The following is a 17,181-nucleotide window of genomic DNA, read 5'->3' on the forward strand; positions in this document are numbered from 1 at the left end:
TAAAGCCATAAGGCATAGACTAAGCTATTGCTTATTTGATTACAAACACCAAAAGTACATTAGGCTCAAATGAGCTAATGCAAAGGGATATTAGCGCTCGTCAGCGGTCAGCGGGCCTAAATGAGATGACGGATATCTCTACAGACCGTGGCGGAGGCGGCGACGCCGATGACGGTAGGAAGACACCGGCAGCTCAACAGTACCTAATTCACTAAATGTCAAGCTCTCTGATGAAGACTAAAATGGTTGTGAAGTGCAATATGCTTGTGTTTAATGACATCAATAAGCCTTGCAGGAAATTTCATTTATACTACATTATTGCTTCAGTGCCTCAGGTGCTTCTCTTTTGATATATGAGAGAAGAGAACGAGAGGGTCTTGAAAGGGTGCGTGGGTTCTGTTCCAGACAGTCCACGGCCATTCACTCTCACAGATGATTGAGTGTATGTGTCCGACGAGATGGCGAGGGGTCTTGGAGAAAAGACATGTTCCCTTATCATGTGCCAATGTAGAGTGGACTGTCCATGCTAACATCACAAGGTGGAAAAACAATATAGCAGAATTATAGATCTGCCCATATAGGCAGCAGTAAGTGGATAGTATGGTGGCTGAAGTGGATAATTCGAGTCAAGCATCATATTCAGCTTCAAAAGCAATTTTGCTGCTATTGTACAATAACAGGCTGCTGCTCTTTGGCTTCATCTCAAAATCTCTCAAATTACGATGTCACAGCACATTTATTATGAAAATACTGCCTTTAACAATGAAAAACATTAGATATTACATATAATAGTCTACTGTACATAATACATTGGTTTCAGATGAACAACTAAAGGGACAAACATGATGATATGATAAAAATAACTAGTCTGAGGGAACCAAAGACAGCACTGACTTCATAGAATCTTTAGGAAATTATTTGTTTTGTTGCAGGGAATAAAAAATAGCTTTGTCTTAGAAAAATAATAATAATAACTTGTCCAAGTCCATAAAGTCCATCTGAATGGTGAAGACATCCAGCTCTCTTTCCTCATTTGTGACCACACTCCAAAAAAATAACTTGAAGGAAAAGAGCTTGAAAAAGCAGCCACTGTCTTGTTTAGCTGTCTCTTATTATGTACTAATGTCTATTTGAAAGACATCATATCTTATTAAAAGCAGCCAAAGAAATGTGACTTTTCTAGTTCTGGTACAGAGTTTGTACGGTTCACATCACTGAGAGCTTGAGAAATGCCCCCAAACAATCCCTGAGCAGCTCTGGGCTATTTTTCGCTCTTCACAAAACAACTTTGAATAGTTCATGCATTATTTGTGCAGTATTCAGACAAGATTATTTTCACAGGTTTAACTTTTTGCCCCCAGACTCACAGAACACCCCGTGAGCAGAATTCATACAAAGCGTATGTTGGGTGGTGGGAACATCGGGTTCACGTAGTCCATTCCTTCATACAACCCTCACAGGTGATGCAATCAAAACCGCTGAACCCTAACATCTCAAGCTATCTGCATGTCACCAGCGGTCTCTGAGGGAGTTCCCCCAGGCCATTATACCGAGAAACAGAGAATCAATTCTCACAGTTAATATCCTAAATAATCATATGGAATATTAGTGTTTGCCTTCGCTGCCCTCCTATAGATACATTGACATGGAGAGGAGAGCGCAATCGCCTGTCATTGTAATAAGAGCACAGTGCTGTCGCATAATTAATATTGTCTTATTAGTCTGATAATGAAAACCCTGCAGGTAAGAACGCTAAGTGCTCCTCACCTCCCCCTCTAAACGTGATGAGGGTGGTGATCACAGATCCGCTGGAGAGGAGTGTTGTCTTGTAAAGCGTGCACCAACTAAGGACTCAAAAAGAGGGTTTTTATTTGAATTAGAATAAAACACACACATACACATTTTGGAGGGACAAAGCTAATGGCAGATCAGAATCCAAAGCCAAAGAAATCCACAGTAGACAATGCACAAAAATCAAACATTCAGAAAAGTATTGCCCCTTGGCTTTTCCTACTGAAAGAGTTACAATCCTGCCAGCTACCAATATGTGTTTTAAAACGATCAAATCACACATTTGCAAAATGTTTTCTGATATTTATTTTTTACCTTTCTATCTTAAATCCATTACTTAATGATTATAATTCTCCCATCAAAAAAATAAATACAATTAAATAACTATACATTTAAATTTTTAGGAATGCGCTTATTTTTGCTAGAAGCATTTTTCTTTCATTAAATGTTGAACTTTTTCAGACATGGGTTCCAGAGAGGCCTATGCCATTATATGCATAACATCACATTAATTCACCATTCTATCCCGTACAATCTTCTTCTAAGCCAGCAAAACCCTAAAGCACATGTCCCAATGCTGGGGTCCCGCATATAAGATACATAAGCTATGTCTCATCTGCCAAAGATATGGGTCTCAAATAGGACAATGGGTGACCACACAGGGTCAGCTCCAGGCTCCGACTCCAGGAGGGGGTTTGTTTATGGGCTGCTGATGTGGCAGCCAGGATCTGGAGGATCAGAGAGGAAGGAAGAGCCTTAGCAGGGGGATCTGCAGGGGAGCGGCGGGGAGACAGCATATGAAACGGGGGGGGGGCATGCTAATCCCCCAGCAGACACTGTCCTCTGCCAGCTCACGCACGACGCCACAGCTGAGAAAAGTGGGAGCGTGGGAGGAACGGATGGAAAGAGACGAGAGAAAGGCAGAGACGCCACGGTGGCCTTGACCAGAGCATGTCGTCTGGGTGGGCAAGCGATAAGGTGGACACACACAGCTGAGGGTCTTAATGAAGTGCACTGTTGTCTAAGAAAGCTGATCTGTTTGTGGACTCCCATGCGGCAAGAGTCCTCTTCAAACAAGGAGGAGGGGGTCCCTGGGCCCCCAGATGAACAGAATAAGTCATGGAAAGCGATAAAGCGAGAGAAAAGAGAAAAAAAACAAAAAAACACAGACCTCCCACAACGGAGGTATTACGACTCAATCTCCCCCGTCCGGCTGACCTCAGCGCTCGGGTGATGAGACATTTGTGTTCCACAGAGGAGCGTCATATGCAACTTTGACCTCTTGCATGATGGGAAAACCCGAGGGGAATTGAAAAATGAGGGCAGGTGCTTATCAGGTGGTCCCGCTCTGACCCAGACTAATGAGCCGACTGGACTCTGGACAGTGAAGGGTAATCAATACTGCAAGATGTGTTTGTCTTAGCCGCTGTATACTGACTTCAGATCAGTCGACCGACAGAGTCTTTTAAAGCTACTCGGGCAGGACGCAATGAATGAATGACTTCAAAGCTGTCTGGATAGTGACTGATGGAGTGACAGCACAGGGAAGAGTGGGGAATTACCAATAGATTAAAAGGAAGGAATCAAGAACACATGAAGAAAAGACAAATCCCCAAAACAGAAACACACAAACACAAGGCTGACAAAAGAGGGCGATGTGAATGCTGATTCATGACAAGAGAGGGGTTGAGAAATGAAACGGCTCGGTTGGACTCCCCTTTTCTTGTTTCTCTTTTAAATATTTAACTTTTCGCTGTTGTAAGAGGAAGAAAGTGGGTGCACTTGATGTGATAGTCCCGTAAGGCTTCTGTGTGATTCTTCGGAGTCTGTCATGTCATTCAAACCAGTAAAGACTACATGAAGCCACAATCTCAAGCATTTACAATCTTTGAAGACCAAAAAAGACTATTTATTTTCTTTCACATTCCCAATTTCTAAAATCATGTAGAATGTAAAACGATCAAGTGTACAGTAACAGATTACTGCATAAGAGGAGAGAAGAAAGACTTTATTTTAGCTACAGTGATTTGATTGTATAATGAAAATGATATAACAGCTAGTTAAAAAAAAAATGCTTTACTCTTTTCAAGTAAGAGAAGCCAAACACAAAATCAGGTTTCATCTGGTGAAGGAACATCATATATGTCAACCTTTGAGGAAGCACCGGTTCCTAAATCAACAGCAGTCATGTTGCTTTACTTTACTAGGAAGCAGTTCTGAACATAAAAACAAAACAAGCATGACTGATACAATCTAAAACAGCAATGTTCTTGCGCAATGTGTGTGTTTCTGTATGTCTAACGACAGAACATAAAGTGTATTTGTGTTTCCACACATAATGAAACAACTGGAACATGACTTTCATTCATTTTTAGCTCAAATGTCGCAGTACTACTTATGCACCAAAGGTAAACTGCATCGATTTCCAATTCAACTCCTCTTATGTCACTGTCCGATGTCCTTTTAATTAAAAGCACAAAAAGCACTCCCTCTGAGTCAATGTTTCTCTCACACACTCCCAGTACTGTATAAAGCCAATCCGTATAAAATGTGAGAAAGATGGGGAGTTATCTATGAAATCAAGCCATCTGGGCAGCTCTTCTTCATTAGAATACTGTATGTCTGTCATTCCACAGATGCAGAGAAAGATCCTCATTTATTAACAGCTTAATGCTCTCCCATCTGGAGTCGAGCCCACACTGTGTCACCTAGTGCTGAGAACAGTCGCTTACAGCCCTCCACACACACTCTCTCCGTGTGTGTGTGTGTAAGGTAATGTTCATGACCCTCCGCCCACTGTGAAAATACCAACATGGACCCACACAGTATAACTGCCACCCACACACAAGCTCACATGCCGTCAGACACAAAGTATGAATGCATAAACAGCGTTGTACTGCCATGGAGGTCAACAAAATGTCCAGGTAAACACACAAAACAAAACACTCACATATATTGAGGGAGAGACACACAAAAGGCAAAAGGCAGCAGACAGCTGAAACTATGATGGGAAAGACATATTAAGAAATGCTTGCGTACAATTTTAGAAAAAAAAAAAACGTAATTAAATGCACGCAGAATGAGCATCTGAAGCCCCCCATCTATGCCGGCCCCTCCCTCCCCAGCTAACATGGTGATACAAGAACACACCCCTCGAAGGCATACCACTTGCCAATGTTCAGTGATGCAAACCAGCCAATGATCTCACACTTCTGCATGCGCGTGTCTGCACACCCCTTAATGATGATCCCACCATGATGAAGAGAGAGGAGAAGAATTGTGGAGAAGTTGGCCATAGAAATAGATGATGGAATGACCCTGAGTTTCAGTTTGCCTCCGGCTCCTGCATGTACTGTCTGTAGGTGTGTGCAGATTGCATTCAAAGAGGCTGTAAAACTGCAGGAGAGCATTTGAAACCAAACTGTAATACACAGCTATTGCATGTTCAGAGTGTTTAGAACAAATATACTAGTACTGTCAAACGATTAATCGTGATTAATCACATTCAAAATAAAAGTTTTTATTTACATAATATATGTGTGTGTGCTACTGCATGTATATTTATACTTATAAAACATATACTATATGTCTGTGTCTGTATTTATATATGCATAACAATATAAACTGTACACACACACACACACAAACATATATATAAGTAAACAAAAAAGTTTGTTTTCGATGCAATTAATCACAACTCATCATTTGACAGCACCAAAATACACCTAATTAAATGATGGACCTATGAATAAATTAATCCAAGATGCATGTTCAACAACGTACAAAATATTATACATTATTATAAACATATTTCATTCAAAAGTCAATGAGGTGCAATCCTGTTTGGACAGCAAAGTCCCAAAATATCTTCTTTTTGAGCTCCACAGAAGAAACTAATAACAACATGTGGGTAAATGATGACAGTATTTTCATTTTTGGATGAACTATGCCTTGTAAAATAATTATGTCTGATTATAATTTATACTATGCCTAAAGTCTCCTATAAACTGGAAATTATTGCTAAGAAAAAAAAAAAAAAAACATTTATTAGACTGAATAATCTTAAGACATTATAATTCCACACTTCAACCATCAAAGTTGCATGGAAATATGAAATGTTATTCCTTGTACTTCACCAACTTTTTTGAAAGGAAACTTCTTCAGTGCTTTACTTTGTGGGGAATATCCTTGATCGTTTTCTTTGAAAGGCGGGTTACTCTTTGCCAGAGCTTCCGTGCATTCTTTGAAGAAATCTGGCCTACTGTACATTTCATACTTTCAACAAAACCAATGCAATATTTCTTTCTGGATTTGATTATTAAAATCACTATAACTATCAGGTAAGTGACTGACATAGTTTACCGTTACACATCTGGCACACTTTACCTCGCCACTACTGAATATTTAAATTTGAAATGTGTAATAATTTGTGATTCAATTTAAATTCATTTAAATTAGATTCAGTTTTATCTTTTCACTACATATTTATCTTTTTTTGCACTGCTTTGCCAATAATAATCATCAAACCTTATGGGCTGAGATGCTCTTGCCTGAGTCTCTCTCTCTCTCTCAGTGAACCTGTCAGGGTAAACCTGTGGTCCAGCAGCTCATTCAGGCCCAGCTGAAGTGCAAATTGGACATCTGGTGCTGCCTCCAGTCTCACAAAGACTCTCGCCCACTTCTGTACCCCACATTCACACTCTCAAATCTGAGAACGCTGGAACACAGGGACACACCACCAACAGTGGCATTCACAGACACAAGACAGAGACAGTCAGAGCAAGAAATCAAGTTTTCAGCTGAATCTGGCCTCCGTATGCATTATGGCTAGAACAGCACTGAATTCACACACTTCTGTCACATTCTGTGCTGATTGCAGGGGAAAACCAGAAATTCTTTGGATGGACTCAAGATATGGTGATGCATGCTTAACAGAGCTGAGAGTACTACATTCTCACTGGTAGCTGAATGCCTTGTCAAAATGATAAAAAAAAATAATAATAATAATATTAATCATTGAATTTTTAATCTGTATTTCTAATGTAGAATATATACATATATATATAACACCATTCAGAAACCATGGTGTTTATGTGATGCATTTATACCAATCCCATGTCACATTTCTAGAAAAGAAATAGTACTTTATGCACTTATATGCCTATGGTATTTCATAGAATATTCAAATAGTTTTTAGTTAAGTGCTGCAGAGTTTTTTTTTCTTCTTCAAATTTTTGTGTAAATTGTACTATACAAGACTGACTGTAAGAGCATGATACTGCTGAAGTCTGTGTTGAACTTTACAACAACATCATTGGAATGGTTTTGTACCTCCGATCTATTTTTGCAGGGTAGCTAGAAATGACTTAAGGGATGAAATATAACTATTTTCTTTCTAGTCTGTTTAATGAATGTAGGCTACAACAAACAGTGCTTTAATATCAGGTGCCACACCAGTGATTTGATATCATATGCATCTATATTGCAAAAACAAGTCACAAAATCATCTAAACGGACCTTTAAAATTCAAAACAATATAATAAAATCTGCTTTCACTTCCACTCCACTTTGAATTCACTCAAGAGAAGTTCATGAAATCTGGTCACCCGCTGTTCAGCTCGGAAACGTTTGCTTTATGTTTAAGCCACACATAAACAGATATGCCATGATAATAGGGGAGAAGTGTTTTGTTTTGTTCTTAAAGGGCCTTTTCTCTTAGGATCTTACCTGGACCATAAATAAAATACTCATATAATCCTAAAAGAGTCAATCTCTTTCCTTTGAACATCAAACAAATATGCACAAATAAAGCCAAAGAATACAGATGTAAATGAACAAAGATAATTAAGTGCATGTATACGCAAATTAACTAAAGGCTCGCTGAACTGCATTTGAACTTTCAAAGGCACGTGCAGGCTACAGCAAAAAAAGAAACTTTCCTGAAGGCACACACAAGTACACACACGGTTTAATTAGCCAATATGTGATACACATCAAAATATGAACAATCAACAAAAACCTTAAAGCTTATAACATGCACACAGCCCTGGAGCGTGACAGCAGAAAAAGTGCAAGGAGTAGTGGTTGGTAAAGCATGAAGGTGTGAACTAGGGGAACTAGCAATAGGACGATTTTTGATCGTGAACGATAAAAAATGTCTCCAGGATCTGCTTTTGAAGAAATATCGTAGTATCAGCTACAGTTCTGGCGCCTCTGTCATATACTGTATGCCACATGCATTAACAGTAGTGTTAACTCAGTGGTAGAGGTTCTCTCTCATTATTTACATGTGCGTTTAAACGTTTCGTTCGCGCGCTGGTCTGACCTGTTCTTTTTCTGAGCGCTGCATTCACCCGAAGTGCGCACTCTAAAACCCAAAACCTGTCAAAGAGCGCCTGATATAAGTTTTATTTTACGCTAATACTGTAAAAACACACAAGGTTTTTACATGTAGACTCAAGTTGGTTGACAAAAATTTAAGTAAACAGTTTAGAGAAAAACCCATGCGTACCTGTATATTAGACGTGTGCAGGTCTTAAAGGGACAGTATGCCTATTAAACATGCCGTCTACTGTCATTACTGTCAAGGGATAGATCACCCTAAAATTTTATTTCTGTCATTATTTAATCACTGTCACGTTGTCCCAAACCTGTATTAATTATTTTTATAACGTTGACGCTCTTGACTGAAAAAATTTTTACAGTTGCTTTAGGAATCAATTTATATAATGTTTTATTTTTATATTTGTTCATTCAATTTATTGAATGCTCCTGCTAAATACACCTATTGTACCTGAAAATAAAGCACGGTTTGTTTTATTTTATATATTATGTGTAGTTGTAATGTGTATCTTTGTCATTCTTTTATATTTTTTATTAAAAAAATAAGAACAAAGATTTTTATCTTCGCCTTCTTTGGTCTAAATATCTACCATTCTTTTTATGTTACCTTGAAAGGCTTTGTCTTTATAATAGGGAAATTAGTTTGGCTGTACTGCTCAGACAACTTGCAAAATAGTAAAATCAGCACGACAAAGGATTGTGATAAAATCATGAATTGTGATATGGTCTTTTTTTCCATATCGCCCACCCCTAGTATGAACATTTTCAAGTGCTGAAAATCAGAGCTCTAAACTCTAGAGACTAAAGACAACAACCAAAAAAAGAAGATAGAGGGTCTTTACTGTATCAGAAAAACCACGTTCACACCTTATAAATGTTCCCTTGGAAAATCATGAGATTTAAAGGGTACATAACATACACAGTTTCACCTAATCTCGAGTTTTCAGTTAATCTTGAGTAACTATAGAGTAGTACTGCATCCTTCATATATCCAAAAAGTCTGAGTATAAGTCCAAAGATACGTCATGATGAGGAAAAAAACATATATAAGTTGCACTGGACTATAAGTCGCATTTATTTAGAACCAAGAACCAAGAGAAAACATTACCATCTAAAACTGCTAGAGGGCGCTCTACACTGCTCAGTGTAGGCTACAGGAGCACTGAGAAGCATAGAGCGCACTCTGGCGGCTGTATACGGTTACGTTTTCTCTTGGTTCATTTCTTTTGGTTAAGGGGGGGGGGGTGAAATGCTCGTTTTCACTCAATATCCTGTTAATCTTGAGTACCTATAGAGTAGTACTGCATCCTTCATAACTCCAAAAAGTCTTTAGTTTTATTATATTCATAAGAGAAAGATAGTCTGTACCGATTTTTCCCAGAAAAACACGACCGGCTGGAGGCGTGACGTGTGGGCGGAGCTAAATAATCACGAGCGCCAGTAGGCTTTTGCGTTGAGAGCTTTTGGAAGCTGTGACATTACCGTGAGGAAAAACCATCATCCAAAACAAACCATGGCAAACAGTCAGATTCAGCCATTTATTTATGATCCAGAATCAGATCCCGAGGCTGAAACTGAACGAGAGCAGCAGCAGCAATGATTCACTCCGAGCGGGGCTCGAACCCGGGTCTCTGGCATGGGAGGGGATGCACTAACAAGGAGGCAGAGATATTTTAAGCAGTTTTACACACCGCCTGCGGTTCCAAGACATGATCGTGACCCTTTTTCGTTGGGACTGCATCATCCAGAAATAAACGATACGCAAATCCGTCGTCAAACTGGGCCTTGTTTGTAAAACAAGCATCTTCAAAATGCAGGGAACAAACAAAAACACTTGCACAACTCCGTTGATGCTCTGTAAAAATAAACTCCATCCACTGGTCCCTTAATGCTGTTTTTTTTTTTTGGTAATCTGTGCAGGGTTGTCTTGCCCTGGCAACCAAAAACACACTTCTTTTGTGACTTTTCGCGACGCTCTCGCTCTGATCAGTGAATCGATCTGATCAGTGAAATGTCTGTGCTCAGCCTCGCTGTACGGGAGTGCGCGCTCTTCCGGCAAAAGTGCCCTTAGAACCCATATAAGGAAATTCCGCTCCATCTAACGTCACAGAGAGGCATACTCGAAACAAACTTTCCGAAACTTGTGACAAACTGGAAGGAGTATTTTGGGAACAAAAATACTCCTTCAAACGTACAACTTAATTTTTGAAACTTTGTCCATGTTTGGCATGGGAATCCAACTCTTTAACAGTGTAAAAAAACTCAGTATGCATGAAATAGCATTTCACCCCCCCTTTAATGTTTTAATAGCAAACGATGTGCATATCCTGCGTCGACTTGGGCCTTGTTTATAAAACATTTGTCACTCAAATGACCAGAACACACAAACGACGACGATTTTGAAGCTTATTGATGTGCGCGGTCTCGCTCTCCTCTGGCCAAGGTGTGCTCCTCTTGTCTATGTCATTAGATCCACGATCGAAAAAAAAACAGCCGAAACTTGAACAAACCCGGAAGTAAGATTTTCGGCACAGAAATTTGCAGTCATTCTTCTAAACTATTTTTTTAAACTTTGGCCATGTTCAGCATGAGAATCCATCTCTTTCACACTGTGAACAACTCTGAATACAATATACCACTGGGATAAATGGTTTTACATTTTTATGGCGCTGTGTTGTCTAAAAAAAAAAAAAAAAAAAAAAAGTATGTTTGACCTTGAAATAAGTACAAATGTTTTTTTCTATATAAAATAAATAAATGCATACATAACACTACCATTCAAAGTTTGGAGTCAGTAAGTTTTTTTGTGTTTGCTTGTTTTCAAAAGCAGTCTCAAACTGAATATATTTGGTAAAACGGCTAAAGTAAATAAATACAATTGTGAAATTGCAACTTAAAATAAAAGTTATCTATTTTAATATAATATATTAATATAACTTTACATTTTAATTGATTTCCATTTAATCCATTAATCCAGTCCCAGTGTCATGTGATCCATCAGAAATCTTTCTAATATGTTGATTTGGTGCTCAAGTATATTTCTTATTATTAACAATGCTGAAAACAGCTTTGCTGTAATCTTTTTTTTAATCAGGATTCTTTAAAAGTTACAAATAATTTATATGAAATATACATCTTTTGTAACATTATATTACTGTCACTTTTGGTAAATTTAATGCCTCCTTGCTAAACAAAAATTCAATCAATAAATCAACAAACAAACAAATAAATAATGCTGAGCCCAAACATTTAAAAGTTAGCGTACATAAATAAATCCTTACTCAAAGATGTTCTATAATATTGAATTATTGCAAACTGATTTGTAAAGATAACACAATATCACATTTTTATGTACTGTTTAAAATATTATCATCATCAACATTACCTCTCCCAGCGCTTCATATCTTTTCTGGTTCCATCTATGCAGGTCCTCTTTATAGTTGAAGACAAATGGCTCCCCTGTGTGTATGTGTCTCAACTGACCATCTACAGAAAAGAAAAAAATACATACTATATAATTTTGTAATAAAATAAAAAACTAAAGAGTTAAAGAATATCTAGAGTTTGTGTAGAAGGGCTTCCATAAACAAACCGTTTATAACTCATTAAGAAAGAAGGTCCACTTATTCTACTTTCTTTTCATAATATGGTTTGAGGGGCATTTCCCGCTTGGGTCTGAGACTGGACGCTATTAATTTTATTATCTTTAGCCTCCCTATAAAAATTTTCCCACAGTTCTACTTAAGCAGCAGATGAAGGGAATATTAAGGACAATATTAGTGCAGAGTATCTTGAAATGGAGCGTGAGGGACGGCATGAAGCCAGAGCCTTTGTGAGCCAACAAAATAAAGAATGTTTTCCAACATAAAAGTAAGACGTCTTTGATTGGCCATGGCACACATGAAAGCCTTGTTGTTTTCAAAGCATGGGCACAACATTGGCAAGCTCGAACTCAAGTGAATAACTCTTTACCTTTAAATTCACCAATCAAGTTGCACCTGCAGTTTGAGAAGCATTGAACACCTCAGCCAAACCTATTCTCTCTATGAGAAGCTGGGATCCAATGAAACACTGCAAGCCTTAGTATAAGAGGCCTTGAGGGCTTTCCATAGTCCACACACAGCCTGCAGAAGTCATTCTACCTGTGACCTTCAGTTCAGAACCTCAGGCCTGCTTGAAGTGCATCATTCCCCTTCATGCAATTAAATCCGTTTGGCTGGAGTCTCCCCATCTGGCAGGTACAAGCCCTGCGAACGACTAACGCTTCTCCTGTCCCCCTTACTTCAGCCTTCTGGGACGTCTGGCAAGCCTTCCTCAGACAGCTGGTGCTGCAATAGCGGTCTCTCCGCCACTGTACCTCAAGCCACCAGAGATCTGAGAGCGTGCGTGAGTGTGGCTGGACCGCTGCAACTGTTCCCTCCTATGAGCATCCTTTGAGGGGCTCGTTTGAGAGCGGGCCAGCCGACTTCATTCAAAGTGACCCACTTGAATACCACTGTTCTGCCAATGCTGGACAATGAGGCCTGGCTTTTGCCAAGTACTGATGCTGCTAAACAGCTGCTGAGGTGGATGAGGTAAACAACAACACCCTGCTTGGTTAGGACTAATAGAGTTTCAGGGGAAGGGCTGAATGCCTGGTATGTACGCAATCCCATCCACTTTTTCCACATTTTTATTTTTTCATATAAGTCGTTAATGTATAAATACTATACTATATTGTATTACACACACAACATTTGTCCAGCTCAACCATGTAACCCTGCAACCTATGTTAATGTTCTTAAAAATTAACTTTCTTTCATTTAAAAGGCAAAATAATCGATCGGAAACCACATATTGACATTTGGCCCCAATCGTTGCTATTAATACAATTCTATTCCAACAAACAATAAAACACTGAATAACATAAACATAGAAACTGGTTTCTAACATTACTGAAAGGATTTTTAGGAAAGACAGACCCATTTATTCTACTGCTGACACAGAGGAACAATGAAGCCTAAATCTAATAGTGACCTCTCTGATTGCCAATGCGTGAAGTTAAAATACTCAAAGCATACACACTCAACCCAAATAGCCTTGGGGCCTCACACTTTTGCAATTACTCTAGCGCATGGCTCCACGAAAAGAAAAACAGCTTTGAAGATAAAAGATTGCATAAGCACTTTCATTCCCCTCATTCTCACTTTCTGCACAGTTAGCAGGTGATAAATCCAACATGGCTAACTCGGAGAGGATTACACTATTCGCTTTCATCGTTAGCTGTTCAACAACATGTTCCACTAAAAGGCCGTATATCAACAATGAACTCTGAAAGCATGGCCGCTCCTTTGAGATACGATGGGAAAGAGAATTAGAGAAAGAATGAGAGAGACAGTGGAAGGAGAGGGAGAATTGAGATACTGGTGTAAAAAAATAAAAAAATAAAGTACCTTTAAAAATAAATTATGCATTCACAAAGGGGTGAAGAGAAACACTACTACCAGAAGTGCCTAACAGAAGGAAGAGGGGATCTAATGAAACCAACATGCAGTGGAAGTTCAGCTCCATCGTCTTCATAACACAGGCCCTCTGAGGAATATCCCCCTTCAACTTATTCTCCTTGCTTTAACCTGGCATAATTAGCATGCTTTCTCAATCTTTGGCTTAATGAGGTATACATAACCTTGGATTTCCAGTAATGAACGAGCTGAAGGCGGACTGGGATGAAGTCATCATGCCACATGGTTTTTGGAAGGGGGAAAAAACCATTCATTTCAAATGCATATGTATTTCTTGTAGGGTTATCTCATTAGAACACTGATTTAAAAAAAAAAAAAAAGAGGAAGAAGAAGAGGAGAGAAAAAATTTACAAAACATAAAAAAATAGTTTCCACAAATAGGGTACACTGTGATGTCCAATTATTTTAAAAAAGAAAGAAAGGAAGGCATTTAAATGTTTTCGCAGCAAAAAACTATTAGAGATGTTGAATAAAAAGGCAGGTCATTTTTAACACTTCAAACATATAACATAACCATAATATCTGTGAAGCTCTACCATTTAACCCTGTTACCAAAGATATTGAAATTAATTACTAAAATGAAACATATATTTTACTTTAATTTATAATCTTGACAGAATTTTACTTATACATCTTATAAATGATTACAAATGACTAAAATAAAAGTAATAAGAATAATAAGAATAATAATATTAAAAAAATGTATATATAAATTTGATGTTCCTTTAATAATTTATTACATCCCTAAAATCAAGGTTTTAAACTATATTTACACATGTCAAGTTGGTATTTGTCTCATATAATATAGTTTAACTATCAACATGCACATGCAATCATTAGTTGACTTTTTTGTATCCAATTTGAATTATTGCAAGAAAATAACATGGAATCAAATCAAGGATCTAAATTATATTTACACACAACCAGGTCTGCATTTGGCTCATATAATGTTTAGTTTAACAATTAACATTTTCTGAAAGCTCTGCACTCCACTGGCTGACCTTACACCCTATTTTGTATCCTATTTGAGCAAAGTGCTAAAATGTTCAGAACTATTTTTTGGCTCAATGGCCATTTTACATTCATCTCAGATAGTGGGAAAAGAAGTTACAAAGTGAAACTTTCTTATAAAATCGAATATAAGGGATACTCTTCACTGAGGGACTGATATAAGATATTCCAGACGCTAACAGGAGGCGTTTTAGAGAGAGGAGCAAGGTTATGCAAATCTAGCCGTCAAACAGAGCACAAGGCTGAGTAAGCCACTGACAGCCCATAGCATGCACAACTTGTCCATTCAGCTGCCACAGACTCCAGAGACTCTGAAACAGACAGCGCTATCACAGCCTGCTGCCTGCTGTCAATATCCAATCAAACCCTCTGCACACTTCGAATGCATTCAAACCTTCAGTACCACAGACAAGATCCAAAATCATGTTATTAAACTACAAGCCCAAATGCTATTTGATGGTCTGGATGGCACCGTGTCATAGTGTGAAATAATTTACTGTGTCTAAAAATGTTTAGAGTAAAGACAAGTAAAAGGTCTTACGCTCATTGAAGGCATACTCAAACTCATCCAGAGTTTCAGGAAAGTTTAGTGGAGGTTCGTCTTTTTTCATCAGCTCGTCTAAATCTATCCTGGACAGTAAATCTAAAAAACAAATGGATGAATTCATATTTTCAATGTAAATATTTAACAAGCACACAAAACATCCCCTTAAAATGTGTATTTAATTTGTGTTTGTATGTTTTCACGCACCGTGTGCATTCATAAATGCTGGCTTTACCTTTTAGTGCAGTCGTTTTTTCTTTTTCTTCTTGTGCCAAGAGCTGGGCCATAGTTATCCAAACTAAACAGAAGAGGAAGACGCTGGCTTTGACAGGCATGGACACACCACTACAGAAATATTACTGCATGTCACCCTGATCAAGAATAAATAAATATAAATAAACAAACAAACAAACAAGCTTCCAGTGCTATGACCTTTATTTTAACAATGCCATCACAAAATGTTTGCCTAAGTTGCCTGTAAATTCATTACCATGAATACATATAAAGAATAACAGAAATCCATGTTAATGCATTATAAAATATAATGTAATATTTAGTAAATTCTAAAGATTAAATTAAATTAAAAATTTCAAACATTAGACTGATTGTCAAACTGCTACAGAGTTGTCACAAATGATGTGTAATATTACACAAAATTATAATAAAATTTGTCAATAATAAAAAGCTTTTTAAAACAACTATTGGAATTAAATCACAAAACATTAAAACACATGATTGGGACACATTATAATGCAGATTATGTTTCGATTTATCTGTTAGTTCATGTTTCAATAATATTAATACTGTCAATAACAATAAGTAATGTTTGGGACAATGTACACTTGTCCTGTGACAAACAGCTGTCCAAAAATGTAATAATATATTACATGTTTTTAATGATAGGTAACTACATGTAATTATGATTAGTTCAAATAATCACTGATTATATACTGACTTATTTCACCAAAAAAAATAATAAGAATAATACTACTACATCGATATTAAGAGAGAAATTGTTGACTTGTTGTGCAATGTAGCTTTTAAAGTTTCTAGCTTCTAATGTTATCGTTCTGGTTTTAATGCCGAGTTCTGTTCGTGTGTAAACAGTCAAACGTGAGTCGTTGATTTGAATCTAATCGAACTTTAATGCCACTGCACTTTGATCTGACAGGTAAGACTGTCTTTATGGTGGGAACTAGCATTAAGCTAACAGCTTGGTTCAGGTCTAAAAGCAAGCGTGCTGAAGTGAGAGACTCGAATACACCTAAACCTCAGTGTCTGCATTTCGAAAAAATAATAATAATAATAACAGTGGAAAAAGCGATCTGCTGTTTGCGACATGATCGGAGCATGTAAACACACAGTAGCACATGATTTCCTGCATGGATCCCAGCCAGTGTTTATAAACAACTACTCATCACACAAATGGGAGAACAACTTCACAAAGCACAGCCATACGGATCGCCCTGCTGAAGAGCTAGATGAAGACAGTGGGAGAGGAAAATATGGATTTGCATGCATGTCGCTCCGCTCACGTACCATAACAACAAGCACATGTGAGATTTCACACATCTTGCTTCCTCCTTCTGCCAAACAGGAAGACACGCTTCCGTCTCCTCGGAAACGGAAGCGTGTTACACACGTCTCAGCCGATTGGCGGGATTTAAACAGACAGCGCCGCTTTTCACACAGACGTAGAAGAGCTGTACTAAACTCACCGATACATTCTGTATGCAAATATTTCAATTAGGGTAACAGGCAAAAGGCTAAAGCTATTAATGTTCTTGATATAATTTTGTTGTACTATAAATAAAATAGCGTTTAAATCTCCTAAAAGAAAATTCACGCCTTTGAATGAATCAATAATTAACACATGTAGAGTATATTTCATTGTGAAATCTCTAGACAGACAGACAGACAGATAGACACATAGATAGATAGATAGATAGATAGATAGATAGATAGATAGATAGATAGATAGATAGATAGATA

The 17,181-nt window shown here is 37.9% G+C and overlaps 1 protein-coding gene across 3 annotated transcripts in view; it reads right to left on the minus strand.

The window, feature by feature from the left end:
* The window catches only part of LOC113049291 (protein FAM172A), a 160,178-nt gene extending 143,347 nt beyond the window's left edge, over window positions 1-16,831 (minus strand). For 2 of the 3 annotated variants that reach the window (XM_026211504.1, XM_026211502.1), the window contains exons 1-4: window positions 16,729-16,831; window positions 15,425-15,560; window positions 15,187-15,288; window positions 11,519-11,619 (exon numbers count right to left, since the gene is read on the minus strand). In XM_026211504.1, the coding sequence (XP_026067289.1) occupies window positions 11,519-11,619; window positions 15,187-15,288; window positions 15,425-15,524 (303 nt within the window). In that variant the 5' untranslated portion in view covers window positions 15,525-15,560; window positions 16,729-16,831. The remainder of the gene's footprint in view (window positions 1-11,518; window positions 11,620-15,186; window positions 15,289-15,424; window positions 15,561-16,728) is intronic. The other variant, XM_026211503.1, reaches the window with a different exon arrangement.
* Between the last annotated feature and the right edge of the window lie 350 nt (window positions 16,832-17,181).

This window comes from Carassius auratus, chromosome 30, assembly GCF_003368295.1.
Source record: "Carassius auratus strain Wakin chromosome 30, ASM336829v1, whole genome shotgun sequence".
NCBI classification, from domain to species: domain Eukaryota; kingdom Metazoa; phylum Chordata; class Actinopteri; order Cypriniformes; family Cyprinidae; genus Carassius; species Carassius auratus.